Here is a 16,722-nt window from a genome sequence, read left to right on the forward strand (position 1 = left end):
CATATTCTCCAAGAGATAAAGGAGAGAATTATGGTCCTAACGTAGGAGTACAAAGTTAGAAACAAGAACAGGTAGTTATTAAAAAGAACTAATTAGAGATTTAGAAAATGAAAACCAGATCAAGCACAATGAAAGAGTGAATTGTCCATCAGTAGAAGGAGTCGGCAATTTGTAGCGTCATCATACAATGGTTACTAATCAGCATTAAAGAGAATGAATGGCTAATACAGCAACAACATGGATGAATAAAACATTATGCGGAAAAGGAGTCGCCAAAGAGTAATTTCTTGATGCTGCCATTTACACGAAGTTTAAGAACAGATAGAAATCAGAGCAGTGCTTTGCTCTGGGTTGGGGGTTGACTGGAAAGGGGGAAGGGCAATGGGGGAACTCTTTGAGATTATGGAGATGATCTGTATCTTGATCGGCATGTCAGTTCCATGGGTGTACACACTTTTCAAACTTACTGATTCGTGTACTTAAATGTGTGCATTTTACTATACATAAAGTTTACCACAATTAGAAAAATTTTTTTCTTAACTAGACTTCCTTTAAACAACTTAGTGAGCTAGAAGATCAAGCTGAAGACTTCTTCCAGACCTCATCACAAAGAAAAAGAGATGGGCAGTACTAAAGAAAGGTCAAGCCGCGTATAAGGTTGATCCAGGAGAGCCAGAAGCCATCTAACTGGAGCTCCAGAAGGAAAGAGGAGTCTAGGGGTCAGAATGAAAGAATACACTGAGTGTAAAACATATGAAGTTTTTAAATGAAACTTAAGTACATTATGTTCACTTTCAGAATGTTAGACATAAATAAAAATGCTTAGAGCTCCCAAGAAGAAAGGCAAACTACCTATGAGGCAATGAGACTCATACTGACATCAGACTTCTCATTAGCAACAGTCAGTGTAAACAAAGGAGCAGTATCTTCACAGTGATGGGGAATGAAGTTTATGCTTAGAATTTTATTCCATGCCAAGGTATCATTCAAGAGTGTGGGCAGAATAAAAACGTTTTCTGACATATATAGGCTCAGAAAGTTTACTATTCTGAGAGGGTCATAGACCCTCTGAAAAATCTCTAGAGGGTATACTTTAGCAAAAGGGAGAATAAATGCAGGAGGAAAATATGGAATGCAAAAAAGCAACATTGAACAAATAAGCAGGTAAAACTTTTTGTGAAATCTGAACAAGTATTGACTGTAAGGAGGAAAAAGAAGTCTGTAGTAATCATTTGCAACAAAAATTAAAATAGTAGTGAGAAATATAGAGAAGTAAAGACTTTTGTACTCCTTATGGGAAGAATATAGATGTTAATTAACTAGACAGGAAAAAGTATGTATCTTTACATATTTAATTTCTCAGAATGATAATAATAGTAGTGCTGACATTGTCAAGTGCTCACACCATATGTACCCGGCACTGTTTTAAACAGTCTGCACGTAGTCTGTCCCTAAAGCCGACAACCAGATGAGGAGAGTGTGTTGCCGCCATTTTATGCAGATGAGGAAACCGAGACACACGAAGGTTAAGGAACTTGCCTCAGGTCACGGAGCCAAGTAGTGGTGTAGCCGTGTCTGAACTCAGGCAGTTGGCTCCTGAACCTATCGTCTTTAACAGTGCACCGCCTCACAACTGAATGTGCGGCTTTATCAGAGGAAGGAGTAAAATGGCATAAAGAAAACTCAGTCTGCCTAAGAGAAAATAGGGTAAAAAGCAACAAAGAGAAAGCACAATTAATAGAAAACATTAAATGAGAAGTTGAGAACATTGAAACATATTAATAATCACAATAAAAGTGTCAAACTTGCCCTTTAAAAGGCAGAATTGTGGAAAGACTGAAGTCTCTCCAGTTGATGACTATCTAAGTCGAGATTAGGTCCTCTCTACTAGAGTCATCTAGGAAGAGTGCTGGATGAGATGGTGGGATGTGCATCTGGGAAGATGGTCTATCCCTCCTCTGCAGGCTGTGTTTATCTGCCACTTTACATAAAATGAGTTTGTTCACATTGAAAAACTGACATTTTATTTTAATGTCATACTGATTGAACTAATTAACAGTGGGACATGGGGTAGGATGGAAGGTGTGTAGGACATTGGATGAATGTTTTCAGTCCTGGTGAGAGAAAAAGTAATATTTTCTGCAATGAGTTTGTGCTTTTAGATTCTGCAGATTTTTTGTAAGCTAGCTTTGAACCTAAATTTCTGCTTGTCACTTTCATTTTCATTCTTTTATTGAAAAAGAGAGAGAAGGATTTTAAATGTACTGATAACCTGAAAAGCTGCTAAAGTCTTTCAGGGAGGTAAAACTGGTTGTCAGAAAGCAGTTGAATTTAGCTTTTTAATTTACAAGTTCAGGATGCTGGTTTGCTGAAGAACTTGGGGCATGCCCTTGACCGTCAGGAAGAAAGGAAGGGCGCTGTTACCCTGATGTGTTAGCTGAGCAGTGTGGCAGTAGGATTGCTTCTAGTTTCTGCAACACGCCTAAAACTTTAAACAAATGCCGTTACTCCCTGTTGACTCTTATTCTGTCGATAGTTCTATAATGAATTTGGAAGTTTTTAGATTTTATTTCCTTTTTTCACGTGACGTCGCTTAATATTACCTTTCTCTTCATATTAGAACTCTTTGGTTTCTGTTTCTGTCTCTATCTGGCAAGTGACTAGACTTTTAAATGTATTTTCTTCCATTCTTTCATTCAGTAGCTGTCTCGTTCCTCATTGTATGGTGGACAACACGATAGGCACATGGCGTATAGCAGGGAACAAAACAAAATCCCTGCCTTCGTGGTACCCGTAGACTGACATTCAACAGACAAGCACACAAATCAGTATGATTACAAACTGTGATGAATGGTGTGAGGAAAAGAAACCCATCTGGCTGCCCTAGAGAGGAACAGTGGGGGTGAGGGTTGATGGTTGATGAAGGAGAATCAAAAACAGACTATGGGGAGTCTCAGCCTTTCAAAGAGTAGATTAAAAAGCATTCCAGGCAATGGGAACAGCATATGCAAAGTCTCCAAAGCAAGAAAGAGGCAGCCGCATTACAGGACCCTAAAGAAGGCCAAGGCGACTGGAGTAGAACAATGAAAGCAGGAGAAAGTAAAAGATAGAGATGATGTGAGGCTCGTTAGAATACTGCTCTGGCTGCTAAATACGCGGAATGGGTTGAAGAGGAAATGGAAAACAGGTTAGGGGTCTACTGTAGTCAACCTGATGGTGGCGTATGTTAGGATTGTAGCAGTAAAGATGAGAGTAGTTGAATTTTAAATATATTTTGGAGGTGGAGTCAATAGACCTGATGACGGATTAGAAGGAATGATAGAGAAGAGAAGGGATCAAATATGACTCCCAGGATTCTGGCTTCAGTAACTGAGGACATTGAGGTAGGAAGGACCGAAAGAGGAATTTAAGATACCTTTAGGTCTATATAGGCATTGGATATGTGAGTCTGAAGCTCAGAACTGAGAACTGGGCGTGGGATAGTAAATGCATGAGTTGAAAAATAAAGTGGATGGAATAGATGAAGCGATGTGGGAGGTTGTACATAGAGAGAAGGGGGCCTGATATGAGCTCTGGGACCCTCCAGCATTTTGGGCGTCCAGGAATGAGGAGTTGCCAGAAAATGAGATTGAGAAGAGATATCCAGAGAGACAGAAGGAAGCTAGGGAGAGTATGCTGTTGTGGAAGCTAAGATGGAAATCAGGAAAAGAGAGAGACATCAAGAAGAAGGGATCAGATGCCCCTTAGATACATAGCGTCTTAACCAGAAATGTGTAAAGCCCTAGGAGGAGAACATGAAGACTCCTGAAAGGCACGAAAGTAGACTTGAACTAATGGAATGATATCCCTTGTTCTTGGATAGGACAACTCAACATCAAAGCTAAATTTACTGAATGTAACATGGGAACCCAATAAAAATACCAGAAAGGATTCTTTTGTTTTGTGATTGTTTTTCCCTGGAACTATGCAAATTGACTCTAAAGTTCATATAGAAAAATGAACACACAGGAATATCTAGAAATACCTTTAAAAAGGAAAAGAAGGAGAAAAGACCACCAGATATTAAAATATACTTATAACATCTGTAATTAGACATTTGCAGTACTGATGGGGCCGAGGGACAGACAAAGCAATGAAACAGACCAGAAAGCCCAGAAATGAACGGAAGTACATATGAAAGTTTAGCATATGATAAAATGGCATATTAAATCAGAGGGAGAAGGACAGACGTTTTAGTAAATAATATCGGAAATAGCCTTTTGTCAAAAGTTGGATCCGTATCAAAATAAACTCCAAATGGACCAGAGATCTAAACGTAAAATGTGAAAACATATGAGTACTAGAAGAACCCGTAGGTGAATTACTCTGTAACCTGAACGTGAGGAAAGCCTTTCTCACTGTGTCTTAAGATTCAGATGCAGTATGTGAAAAACATTACTAAATTTGACTACGTGTATTAAACAACTTTGCCCCAAGGGTGGAGGAGAAGTACTGCAGTAGGCAGCCTTCTAAGCTGGTCCCAGTGATCCCCACCTACTGGTATTCATGCCTGTGTAATCCCCTTCCTGTGAGTGTGGGCTGGCCCTAGTGAATTGCTTCTAGCAAAATGGAATGTGTCAAAAGTGATGGGATGTCGCTCGCTCATGAGATTAGGCTACAAAAGGCTGAGACTCTGTGACTGCTGTCTTACTCACGGTCACCCTCACGAAGAAGCTGGTGTGACTGCTGTCTTACTCACGGTCACCCTCACACTAACCTATGAGAGGGCCACGTACTGAGGAACTGTTGGCTGCTTGTACGTAGAATTGCAAATGATCTGTGTATTGACCTTACGTGCAGAACTGTGCTTAGTTTTCTTTTAGCGATGATACTTTATCTGAAGATCTGCTTAATGTCCTTTGAAGCGAGTCATATTGTTCATAAGTGACGTTTTGTTCCTTCCCCAGTCATTTACCCATTCAAAAACCCATGACAGAGGCATCCTCTTCTTGTTTCTGTTTGTAAAGACAATGCTTCCAAGGTTGCCATATTACAAATAATATTTGCTGCAAGTTTTTGGCAAATAGCTTTTATTAGATTAAGGAATACCCTTCTAATCCTTGTTTAGTGAGTGTTGTATTTTATTGAAGGAGTGTTGTATTTTATTGAAGACTTTTTCTGTGACTCTTATCAGGCTAATGAAATTCATCCCTATTCCTAGTTTGCTAAGAAGTTTTTTTTTCTTTCTTTCTATGAAGCATCTTGAATTTTATTGGAGAGCTTTTCTGCATCTATTGATACCACATGGTTTTTCTCCCTTAACCCGTGCCCTGTTCTTTTTTTCATCCAGGTACAAAATGATCTCTGAATTCACCTGGCCCAACCATGACCTCCCTTCAGACAAAGAAGCTGTCAAGAAACTGATTAAACATTGTGGCTTTCAGGATGATGTAGCTTATGGGAAGACCAAAATTTTCATTCGAACACCCCAAACATTGTTTACCTTGGAAGAGCTCCGTGCCCAGATGCTCGTAAGGATTGTCCTCTTTCTACAAAAGGTAATTTAATATTTTACATACAAGGATAAGGCCTTACTTTTATGTTCTTAAAGATGAGTTGAATGTTTTCTTTGATTCAAGAAATGTTCACGATGGTATATTTTTTTGCATCTATGCATATCTTAAGAGTGTTTTCTGTTGCCTCCACACATGGAAAACTCACTGGGCTGCGTGAACTCAAAATTATTTTATCCTCAAAACTCTGAAGCTATTTTGTCTTCTGGTATTTAGAAACAGAGAGATGTCTGAAGCAGTCTGGTTTTTGTCTCTTGCAGTTAACTGAGTTGTTTCCCTCAGCTTAACTGCGTAAAGGACTTTTTCTATCTTATAATTTACAAGCTTGGCCAGCCTGTGTGAGACCACCTCCCTCACCCATCACGACCCACCGCCAGCACTTGCCAAGGTGTGCGGTGCTGACTCAGCGGTCCTCGTAAGACCATGGTACCTGTCATCACTGATCTGTGCAGGGCCCCTTCTCATTTCATTCAGTCACTCAGGTATTTCTTTTTATCCCTCTTACCCATTTCCATACCTTCTGATTGAACCATTTTAATGTAAAAAAATTATATATGCATATAAAAAGAAATCGTGTTCCTCTAGGAGAATGTCCTTGGGATATCCATCAGGGGAAAGGTGGCTGGGTCATTGGGTATACGTAGACCTAATTGGCGTAAGTAGTGCCAGGCTCCTCTCCAGAATGTCTGCCAGTTTGCACATCACCAGTTTGTACGTAGAGGTTACTATGTGCCCACATCCTTAGCAGTATCATCCAGGTACCTAAATTTTGCCAGACTAGTAAGTATAATGATATCTCATTGTTGCTCTACTTCCTATTTCTCTGATTACCATTGAATTTGAGCATCTCATTAAATGCTTGTTTGCTTTTTGGGGTTTCCTATAAACTGCCTGTTCATATCTTTTATCCATTTTCCTGTTGTAATTGGTATCATTTTCTTGTTGATTAGCAGGAATTCCTTGACTATTTTAGACATTATTCTCTATTCACTTTAGATATGATACACATATTCTCCTGTTCTGTCGGCATTCTAATGAACTTTCTAATGTGCTTTGTTGAAGAGAATCCTTAATTTTGACATAATCAAATTTTGATTTTCTTTTTTTTTTTTTTTTTTTGGCCTTATATTTTGTGCCTTGGAATTTTATTTAAGAGGGCTTTCCTTGTATCTAGGTCACAAAGGTACTATCCTATGTTTTCTTCTGTGAACTATATAGTTTTACCTTTCACATTTAGGTCTTTAATCCATGCAGAATCCATCTATGTATGTGGTTCTCTCTAGGAATCCAGTTTCACTTTCTTCTATATGGTGAGCAAGTTTTCTCAATACCATCTAAATACTAAATAACCTGTTGTTTCCCTATTGATTTGTGGTGCCACTTTTATTATGTATGAAGTTTATATATATATACATATACATATATATGTATTCTGTTTCCGAGTGCTCTATTCTGTTCCATTTCTGTATCTGCCTCTTTTCATACTACTGCCACGTAGCTTTTATTGTAGTATGTTTTAGTATATGGTAGGATAAGTCCATCTTCTCCACTCTTCTTTATTGAGGTTGATTATTCTATACATAGACCTTTATTCTATAATATAAATTTTAATCTGTGTTTATTGAGTTCTTTAAATTCGACAATACTTTTTATTAGGATTGCAATGAATATATAGGTTAATTTTAAAGGATTAACATTTTTATAATATTAAATCATCTTAAGGGTATTGAATAAGCTTATTTAAATCATTTTATTGACTTTTAGACTTAGGTCTTATGAACTCATAGTTAATTCCTAGATATTTTATTGTTTTTGTAGCTGCTGTGCTTTTACTATTGTGTTTTTATTATATTTTCTATGTGTCAATGTCGGTATAGAGAAGTAATATTGGCTTATGTTGGTTTAACTGTATCCAGAATGAAACGTTTCTTGATTCACATTTGTTGATTCTATTAGTTTTTCTGGGTAAAAGATTATATCATGTGCAGATTATAAAAGTTCCCTTCCAATTGCCAAGATGTTTCTGAGTGTTGGTCTCGTTCGTTTATTTTTCCTAGAACTCAGGAAAACTTTTGGAGTGGAATACTAAATTCTGTTTCATCTTAGAACAGTTTCCTTCTATTAATTGTTTTTTTTTAATACTGCTTTTACTCCGTTCTGTTTTCTTTCTCAAGACAGCTTGTAAATTTGCAAGGGGAATCTCTGTTTTTTGTCTGCTGTAGTGAGTTATTTTCATGCATCTGTTCTACTGTATATTCAAATCCTTACTTTTGATCTTCCCTACTTACCAGTGGGAGTTTTTGTTGTTGCAGATCTGATACTTTGTCTTTCTTCTTCATACCTATCCAAGACATTGACCAGACTCAGGGCTTGGCCTCTCAGTTTGGTTGGGACAGTCCTGGTTTCTGACTGTGGTCTGTTGTAAATATTAGTAGGAAACCTTTCACTCTCAAAGTGTCCCAGCATGGGTAACAAATGATACAATAGTCACCCTACCGTGAACTCACTTTCTTTCCACTTGCTGGCTGGTAGAATCCTCTTCTTAAATCTACATCGGCATTTTGTTTACTTCTTTCACAATTGTCAGTGTCCCACAGACTTTCACCTATTGCAGCTCTGTCAGCCAAAGATGGGGCCCACCCTGTCCCTCCCCACCCCAGGGCCCAGCTCTTACAGAAAAGGTTGAATTCCAGATATACACGCCTACTAGGACTCGTCCTTTCTCAGTCCTCTCTACAGCACCTCTGCTTGCTTTCTGGTGAGAAATTACAATTTCTACCTAGAAAAGAGAGATTCTAAAAGACAAGGGATGGCTGCTTCAAAAACTATCACCTGCACCCTGGAGGGAAAGCTGTCCAGTCTTCTCTGTGGTGTAGATCTTGCGTTTCTTAACTATAAGGCAGTGAGTAGGGTATGACCTCCCTTTAAATTCTCAGGCAGACCATCCTAGAGCACGATATACGTGATCTACTCATTATGTTCTTCGAACCAACTCCACAGGCCATAAAATTAGTGAGAATTTCAGTTTCTGGGAAGAGGTCATCAGTCACCTAACTTTCCATGTGACGTGTTTTCAATTTTTCTGTTTCCTTATGGGAATGTAGTGTGACGCTGTAGAGGCAGCATCAGGAGATGCTAATTTAAACAAGACTCCCCAACAATTGACTTTTTAAATTTCCTTTTTAAATAAAAATTAGCTTTGTCTTTTTTATTATATAATTAAAGTGCGCTCATTGTAAAAACAGATTCAAACCATAATGAAAAGTATAAGGAAATCCATGGGAAACCACCTAAAATCCCACCATCCAAAGGTAACACACCAAGTGTGTGAATTTTTTCCATTCTTATCAGTGAGAAATGCTACCTCGTTTCTACTATTTCATTTTTTATTTTCATGACTACTAGCAAGGGTGTGTTTATTGGATTGCTTCCTCTGTTACTCATTTTTATCAGTGGCCCATTTTTCTGGGATTGTTTGCCTTTTTCTTAGGAATTTCTGGGAGCTATTATCTTTATGTGTTGCAGCTATTTTTCCCAAGCTGTCACTTGTCATTTGATTCTGTTCATGGTATACTCTTTGATGTGAAATTTTTTCACTGAATGTAATGGAATATGTCCTTTTCTTTATAGTTTTTGAGTTTCTTCCAGAAAAAAATTATAGATCTGGGATTTCGTTTTGTACATGGTGTGATGTAAGGGTCCAACTCTATTTTGTTCTGGGTATTCAATTCCATTTATTTAAAAAATTCCTCTCTTTTTTCCAATTTAAATTGAAATTCCACCTTTGATTAATATTAAATGCCCATATATGCTTGAATCTATTTCAGGACTCACTATTTTGTTCCATGGTCAGTTCCTATGCCAGAATTGTACTGTGTTTATTATAGTACATCTTAATAGGTTTTAACATGTGAGAACGTGGCTTTCAGTACCTGTTCTGTGCCTTAGTAGAGATTCAGTGTCAAGTTAGAAGAATGAGTGACGTTGCCTAAAACCAGAACCTCTAAAATTAATTGTTCTTAAAGGAATAAACTGTATAACCACAAAGATTGCAGAGGAGATACAAACTATGTTGCTTTCTGATTCGTAAAAAAATTTCTAGTTCTCCTCTGTCACCATCTAAACCATTAACCACTTGGTATCAAGAATTATGGATAATCTGTGATCTTGCTTCTCTTCATATACTTGGTCATATGCTTGACATTTTAGAGGAGTTTTGAAATTGCTAGAAATATCTTTTTAAAAAATAACCCTCTAGATTTCAAAGAATTGTATTGGTTTTATAAGTACATAAGTAATAGCAATACAAGTTCATGTAGAATCGTGAAAAAATATAAATCCTTTTATAGTTTTAAAATGTAATTTTCTTTTATATTATACATAAATTTAAATCATAACATACCATTGTATAATACTTTTCATTATAATTTTACACGTGTAAACACGTAATTTGCATATTTATAATAACTGACTTAGTCCTTAATATGATTTACTAGAGTTTCCTCAATCTGTCTGCTATTACTGGATGTTTGGGTATTTCCAGTGATACATTCTTACAGGTCCCATTGCAGGGCACATCTCTGTTTACTTAGAGTAGTGCCTCACACCAAGTCCAATAATGATACCTGTTGTTATTACTGCTGCTACTGCTATTACTACTATTAAGTATTTGTAAACATCCTCGATTATATTCTTGGAATAAACTCACAGACACAAAATTGTTGGGTTAAAAGATGCGTACTTTTAAGATTTTCTATACCTGTTGTCAAATGGCTTCCAGAAAGATTGTGCCAGCGTATGGTCCCACCAACTAATGAGTGAAAGACCTTGCCTCACTGAAGCACTGGAGATTTTCATTCTTACAAATACCCTTTCTGGATGACCTAAAATCTGAGTGTTTTGCCTGAATACAGGCATACCCCAGAGATACTGCAGGTTTGGTTCCAGATCACCACAAATAAAGCGAATATTGCAATAAAGTAAATTACATGAACTTTTGGTATCCCAGCGCTATACAAGTTATGTTCACATAATACTATAGTCTGCTAAGTGTGCAGTAAAATTATATGTAAAAAGAATGTACATACCTTAATTTAAAAACACTTTTATTGCTAAAAAATGCTAACCATCATCTGAGCCTTCAGCGAGTCATAATCTTTTTGCAGTAGTAACATCAAAGATCACTGATCACGGATCACCATAACACAAATAATAATAATGAGAAGGTCATCTGCAGACAGTGACAGTCTTACTTCTTCTTCTCCAATTTGGATTCCTTTTATTTCTTTTTCTTCTCTGATTGCCATGACTAAAACTTCCAAAACTATATTGAATAATAGTGGTGAGAGTGGGCAGCCTTGTCTTATTCCTGATCTTAGAGGAAGTGGTTTCAGTTTTTCACCACTGAGAACGATGAGAAAACCATAATTCAAAAAGAGTCATGTACCACAATGTTCACTGCAGCACTATTTACAATATCCAGGACATGGGAGCAACCCAAGTGCCCATCGACAGATGAATGGATGAAGAAGATGTGGCACATATATACAATGGAATATTGCTCAGCCATAAAAAGAAACGAAATTGAGTTATTTGTAGTGAGGTGGATGGACCTAGAGTCTGTCATACAGAGTGAAGTGAGTCAGAAAGAGAAAAACAAATACCATATGCTAATGCATATGTATGGAATCTAAAAAAAAAAATGGTTCTGATGAACCTAGGGACAGGGCAGGAATAAAGACACAGACGTAGAGAATGGACTTGAGAACACGGGGCGGGGGAAGGGTAAGCTGGGACGAAGTGAGAGAGTGGCATGGACATATATACACTACCAAATGTAAAATACATAGCTAGTGGGAAGCAGCTGCATAGCACAGGGAGATCAACTCAGTGCTTTGTGTCCACCTAGAGGGGTGGGTTAGGGAGGGTGGGAGGGAGATGCAAGAGGGAGGGGATACGGGGATGTATGTATATGTATAACTGATTCATTTTGTTATACAGCAGAAACTAACAAACCATTGTAAAGCGATTATACTCCAATACGGATGTTAAAAAAATAATGAGAAGGTTCGAAATATTGTGAGAATTACTGAAATGTGACACAGAGACACGAAGTGAGCAAATGCTGTTGGAAAAGTGGCACTGATCGACTTGCTAGATGCAGGGCTGCCATAAACCTTCAATTTGTAATTTAAAAAAAAAATCTGTGAAGGGCAATAAAATGAGGTATGCCTGTATTTAAAACATCATTTTCTAAGAAACCCTGGATGTAGTACCACATGTTTGCCTCATTAAATTAAAAGAAATGAAGCTGTGTAGCCAGTGGGATTTTTTTGGTAAGATCATCTTCTCTTCCTTTCATAATATGCAGTTGCTTTACTTCCCCACACACCCTCTACACTGGAGCTTGTGTGTGTTCTTTACATCACGTTTGAATGAGAAATCAAATAAGGTGGAATTTCTAGACAGCACTGAAGAAACTACAGTTTTCAGAATTACAGCTTCAAGCAAGGAGGTGCCAAGACATCAGTAGTCAGTTCAGCAGCAAACACATGGGGCTGTCAACATGTGTAATGATTGTTTTAAGTGTGTTGTGCAGCAGAGCTGTCCAAGCTGATTTCCTTTTAGCTTTTTTCCATCTTCATCCTGTACCTTCCTGATTCGGTGTTTCCTGTCATCCATCTTCTATACGTTGTATTCATTAATTCCCAGAAAATAAGATACTTACTTGTTGTGTGGTTGGGGAGATCCTGAAAGAAGACAGTAGTTTTCACTGTTAACTGGTAGTTAACCGTTAACTGATTTTTAATGAAAATATCTCACCAAATGCATTACAAAGCATCACGGTTCTCTAATATTCTGTACTCACTTAGTTTTAAATACTTTGCTCTCTCAGAAAAAGAGTGGGAGAACTTAACTGGTTGTCTAGCAGTTAAGACTCTGCACCCCCAATGCAGGGGACCAGGTTCAGTCCCTGGTCAGGGAACTGGATCCCACATGCCACAACTAAAGATCCTGTATGCTGCAACTGAAAAACGATCCCACGTGCCGCAGCTAAGACCCAGCACAGCCAAATAAATAAATATTAAAAAGAGAGAGAGAGCTTATTAAAAAAAAAAAAAGAAAGAAAAAGAGTAGGGTACAGAACCCCTCAAGAAACTCCCTTATTTTTTTGGTGCATGTATAGTTTTAAATGTATGTTCTCATCCTAGAGTATCATAGGACAAGATCAAAATCATCATATAAGGTGATATTAAAAATGGATTCTCAAAGGGAGATAGAAAAGTACTGGGAGACTTCATCTTTTGTGTGGCCATTACCAACAAATGTGGAATGAGGTGATGGATTTTGAAGAGTGGATTTCTTGACCCACCTATAAGACAAATAGAGGCTTTTGTGAATTGTGTCTTCTTTTGGGGGAATTGGCCCTTTCTTAAAGGGCATCTATAATCGATTATAGACAGACATCTTAATTGGTCACTATGTTATGTATTTGGGCCAATTCAGATCACACAGCTTTGATCCTAGCTCTAGGAATAGATTTTATCCTTTCCAGTGTGCCATGTTAAGAGGCCAAGGCCCCTCCTCTGTCACGTACTGAAGGCTACTAAACATAGATATTCTTTCTTAAAATAATATCTTCAGGCTCTAATCATTTTTCTTCAAGCAATTTGTGGTCACCCTGAGATCACAATTATAACTCTCAAATTCCCCAGCAGCAAGAGCTGCCAGCCCTTTGAAAATTTAAATTATGCTAGCCTCTGACCTGCTCCACACTCCATGCCATGAGTTTTGTGGGTTTTATTTCAATCCTAAATATGGCTCACAGCTTGTAGCACCCATGACACATGAGCTGTGGGGTCCATAGTCAAGCTCGAATCTGAAATCAGTTGTCAATCTTCTATTATAGTCATGTGAAATTACAGACATGTTTATATGGGAAATACAAAAGCTTCATGCTATCAGTGTTCAGATCAGTCAGCCTCCTGGGTCACTTGGCTCCCAGAATTTTATTTTTGCTTGTCTGGTGTCTGCCTGAAAGGATAGTAGTGGCTTGATTATTAGGTCATAAGAAAATTGGTGCAATCTCAAAGGCAGGACAGGGGAGAACAAAGGAATGAGTGGAGGAGAAAGTATGGAAAAGATGTGAACGAGAAAAAAAGGTGACGTAACGCTGAGAAAGGAGGAAAAGACATCAAGTTAGTGAAATAAAATACTCAAAATGTAGGCTAAAATGATATGTGATTGTCATTTCTAATTTTATGTGGAATTCAAGATGGAACTGTAGAGGGCTTCCCTGGTGGCACAGTGGTTGAGAATCCGCCTGCCAATGCAGGGGACACGGGTTCGAGCCCTGGTCCGGGAAGATCCCACAAGCCGCAGAGCAGCTAAGCCCATGTACCACAACTACTGAGCCCACATGCTACAACTACTGAAGTCCGTGTGCCGCAACTCCTGAGCCCACGTGCTGCAACTACTGAAGCCTGTGCGCTCTAGGGCCCGCGTGCCGCGACTACTGAGCCCGTGTGCTGCAACTACTGAAGCCTGCACGCCTAGAGCCCGTGCTCCGCAACAAGAGAAGCCACCACAATGAGAAGCCTGCGCACCGCAATGAAGAGCAGCCCCTGCTCGCCACAACTAGAAAAATCCCGTGTGCGACTACGAAGACCCAGCGTAGCCAAAAATAAATAAGTAAATATTTTTTACAATTAAAAAAAAAAAGACGGCTCATGTATCACAAGAACTGCCCTGGTTGTTTTTTCCCAATTAATAATATTATTTTTATGTTCTTATATTTATTAAATTCGCATTTTTCATTCTTTTTTTAATTAATTTTTATTGGAGTACAGTTGCTTTACAATGTTGTGTTAATTTCTACCGTACAGCAAAATGAATCAGTTACACATATACACATATCCCCTCTTTTTTTGGATTTCCTTCCCATTTAGGTCACCAGCACTTTACATTCTTATTGTTGGGTTATATTATAGTCCCAGTCACAAGGAGGATCTTGTGAAGAGTTAAGAGTGGCTCATAAAAGCATAAACGTATAATGAAAATAGCAAATTCTGAAACTGAGAATAATATCATCACTATTAATTACAAGTAATCGCAAAGGTTAATATAGGTCTGAGTATAATAATTTTGTAAACCAACCAGAGAAAAAGTATGAATAGAATCATTATCTGAAAATTAGATTGTATGGGTGTAGTTATTCATTTGCCCCTATTCCCTGATGTACTGTTTATTGTGAAACTTTGTCAAGTAGTAGCATGAGGCTATGGGGCTTTCACATTATTTTCAAACAAAGCTCACTGGCTTCTTTGTGAAACCAGTCAAGTGTTTTATTTCTCAGACGAAAAGCAAAATAATTCTCTCTCATATGAAATTGATTACTTTTGCCCTTAAGTTAAAAAAAAAAAAAGCTACTAATGTAGTAGCTAATCTTAACTGAGTGGCAGGCAGTATTCTGAGCACTTTACGTACATTAACTAAATCTTTATAAGAACTCTGTGAATGAGTGTCTACCAGTACTTTTCATCTAATAGGAAAGGGAACTTAAGCCACTTGAATAGCTGAGTGCCTTGCTGGAGGTCACGCCAATAGTGGACCCCACAGCTGGGATTTGAACCCAGTGGTGCAGCCTTCTGCACACGTTTAACCACTATTCATTTATACCACGGTAGCATCATTCAGTGTGCACTCCTCATAGGAAAAACAGGTATGACTCACACTATTGAAGAAAAGTTTATAAAACCAGCCACAGAGATGATGATGGAATCATACTCAGAGAGAAAGAAGAAGGTGATTTGGCCCTAGTGATGTCTGAGTCATTGACTATTGAGTATGTGAACTAAGATATATCTTTACTACGATTGGAAGGAAACACTGATGTTTCCTGTATGAATCAGCTCTTGACATATGTACGGTAATGAAAAGTGATCAGGGACTCTCTTTTACTGAGAATACATACTCCAGGAGAAGAGTTTTACTTGTTGTGTAAGTTACTTTCGAGCCAGGAGCGGGTTGGGAAAGGTATGTCTGGATGACTGTGGACAAAGCATAAACTGAATTACAGGAAGGGTGGGGGAGGCATGGCTCTGTGACAAGAGAGGTTGCCCCCAGTGCCAGTCCACTCACTGCTTTATTCATGGGAAATATTTATGGTCAAAAATACGCTGCTTGACCTTGGCTAGTATTGAAAGAAATAAAGAAAAATGTGCCTTTGGTCAGATGACCACCATTGACATTATGTCTTTTCAGTAGGAGGTGAGAAGAAACGGATAGCTAACGTCCTTTCCAACACTGTGATGTGTGGCCGGGTGGGAGAAGGGCGCTCATTGTATTTTTTTTTTTTAACATCTTTATTGGAGTATAATTGCTTTACAATGGTGTGTTAGTTTCTGCTTTATAACAAAGTGAATCAGTTATACATATGTTCCCATATCTCTTCCCTCTTGCGTCTCCCACCCTCCCTATCCCACCCCTCCAGGCAGTCACAAAGCACGGAGCTGCTCTCCCTGTGCTATGCGGCTGCTTCCCACTAGCTATCTACCTTACGTTTGGTAGTGTATATATGTCCATGCCACTCTCTCGCTTTGTTCCAGCTTACCCTTCCCCCTCCCCATATCCTCAAGTCCATTCTCTAGTAGGTCTGTGTCTTTATTCCTGTCTTACCCATAGGTTCTTCATGACATTTTTTTTCCTTAAATTCCATACATATGTGTTAGCATACGGTATTTGTCTCTCTCTTTCTGACTTACTTCACTCTGTATGACAGACTTTAGGTCTATCCACCTCATTACAAATAGCTCAATTTCGTTTCTTTTTATGGCTGAGTAATATTCCATTGTATATATGTGGCACACCTTCTTTATCCATTCATTGTATTTTAAATGAGTAATAAACATGGATTTGTCCATTCATTACTGAATAGGGGTATACAACGAACAACACAGGGCTCCATGCAGAGGAAGCTGACAGCCGAGTCAGAAGGGAGATGTGTTAGCGCTCAACCAGTGCAGTAGAGTAATTGTGACACTGTTGAGCAGGTAATGACTGCCAGGTGGGCTCAGAGAAGACTCACCCACCTGAGCTGGGAGAGAAGGCTTTTTGGAAGGAGGAGAGATGCCAAAAAGTCGGAGAACAGCTCTGTTAGGTTCACATTTTA

General features: G+C 38.4%; 1 protein-coding gene across 6 annotated transcripts in view; it reads left to right on the forward strand.

Annotated features, from left to right (window-relative positions):
* MYO1D (myosin ID) overlaps nt 1-16,722 on the forward strand; it is a 355,995-nt gene that overhangs the window by 157,426 nt on the left and 181,847 nt on the right. For all 6 annotated transcript variants that reach the window (XM_027130294.1, XM_027130292.1, XM_027130293.1 and 3 more), the window contains exon 16: nt 5,330-5,537. In XM_027130294.1, coding sequence (XP_026986095.1) covers nt 5,330-5,537 — 208 coding nt within the window. The remainder of the gene's footprint in view (nt 1-5,329; nt 5,538-16,722) is intronic.

This window comes from Aethalodelphis obliquidens, unplaced genomic scaffold (genome assembly GCF_003676395.1).
Source record: "Aethalodelphis obliquidens isolate GAN/ISIS:26980383/991018 unplaced genomic scaffold, ASM367639v1 scaffold38, whole genome shotgun sequence".
Lineage (NCBI taxonomy): Eukaryota > Metazoa > Chordata > Mammalia > Artiodactyla > Delphinidae > Aethalodelphis > Aethalodelphis obliquidens.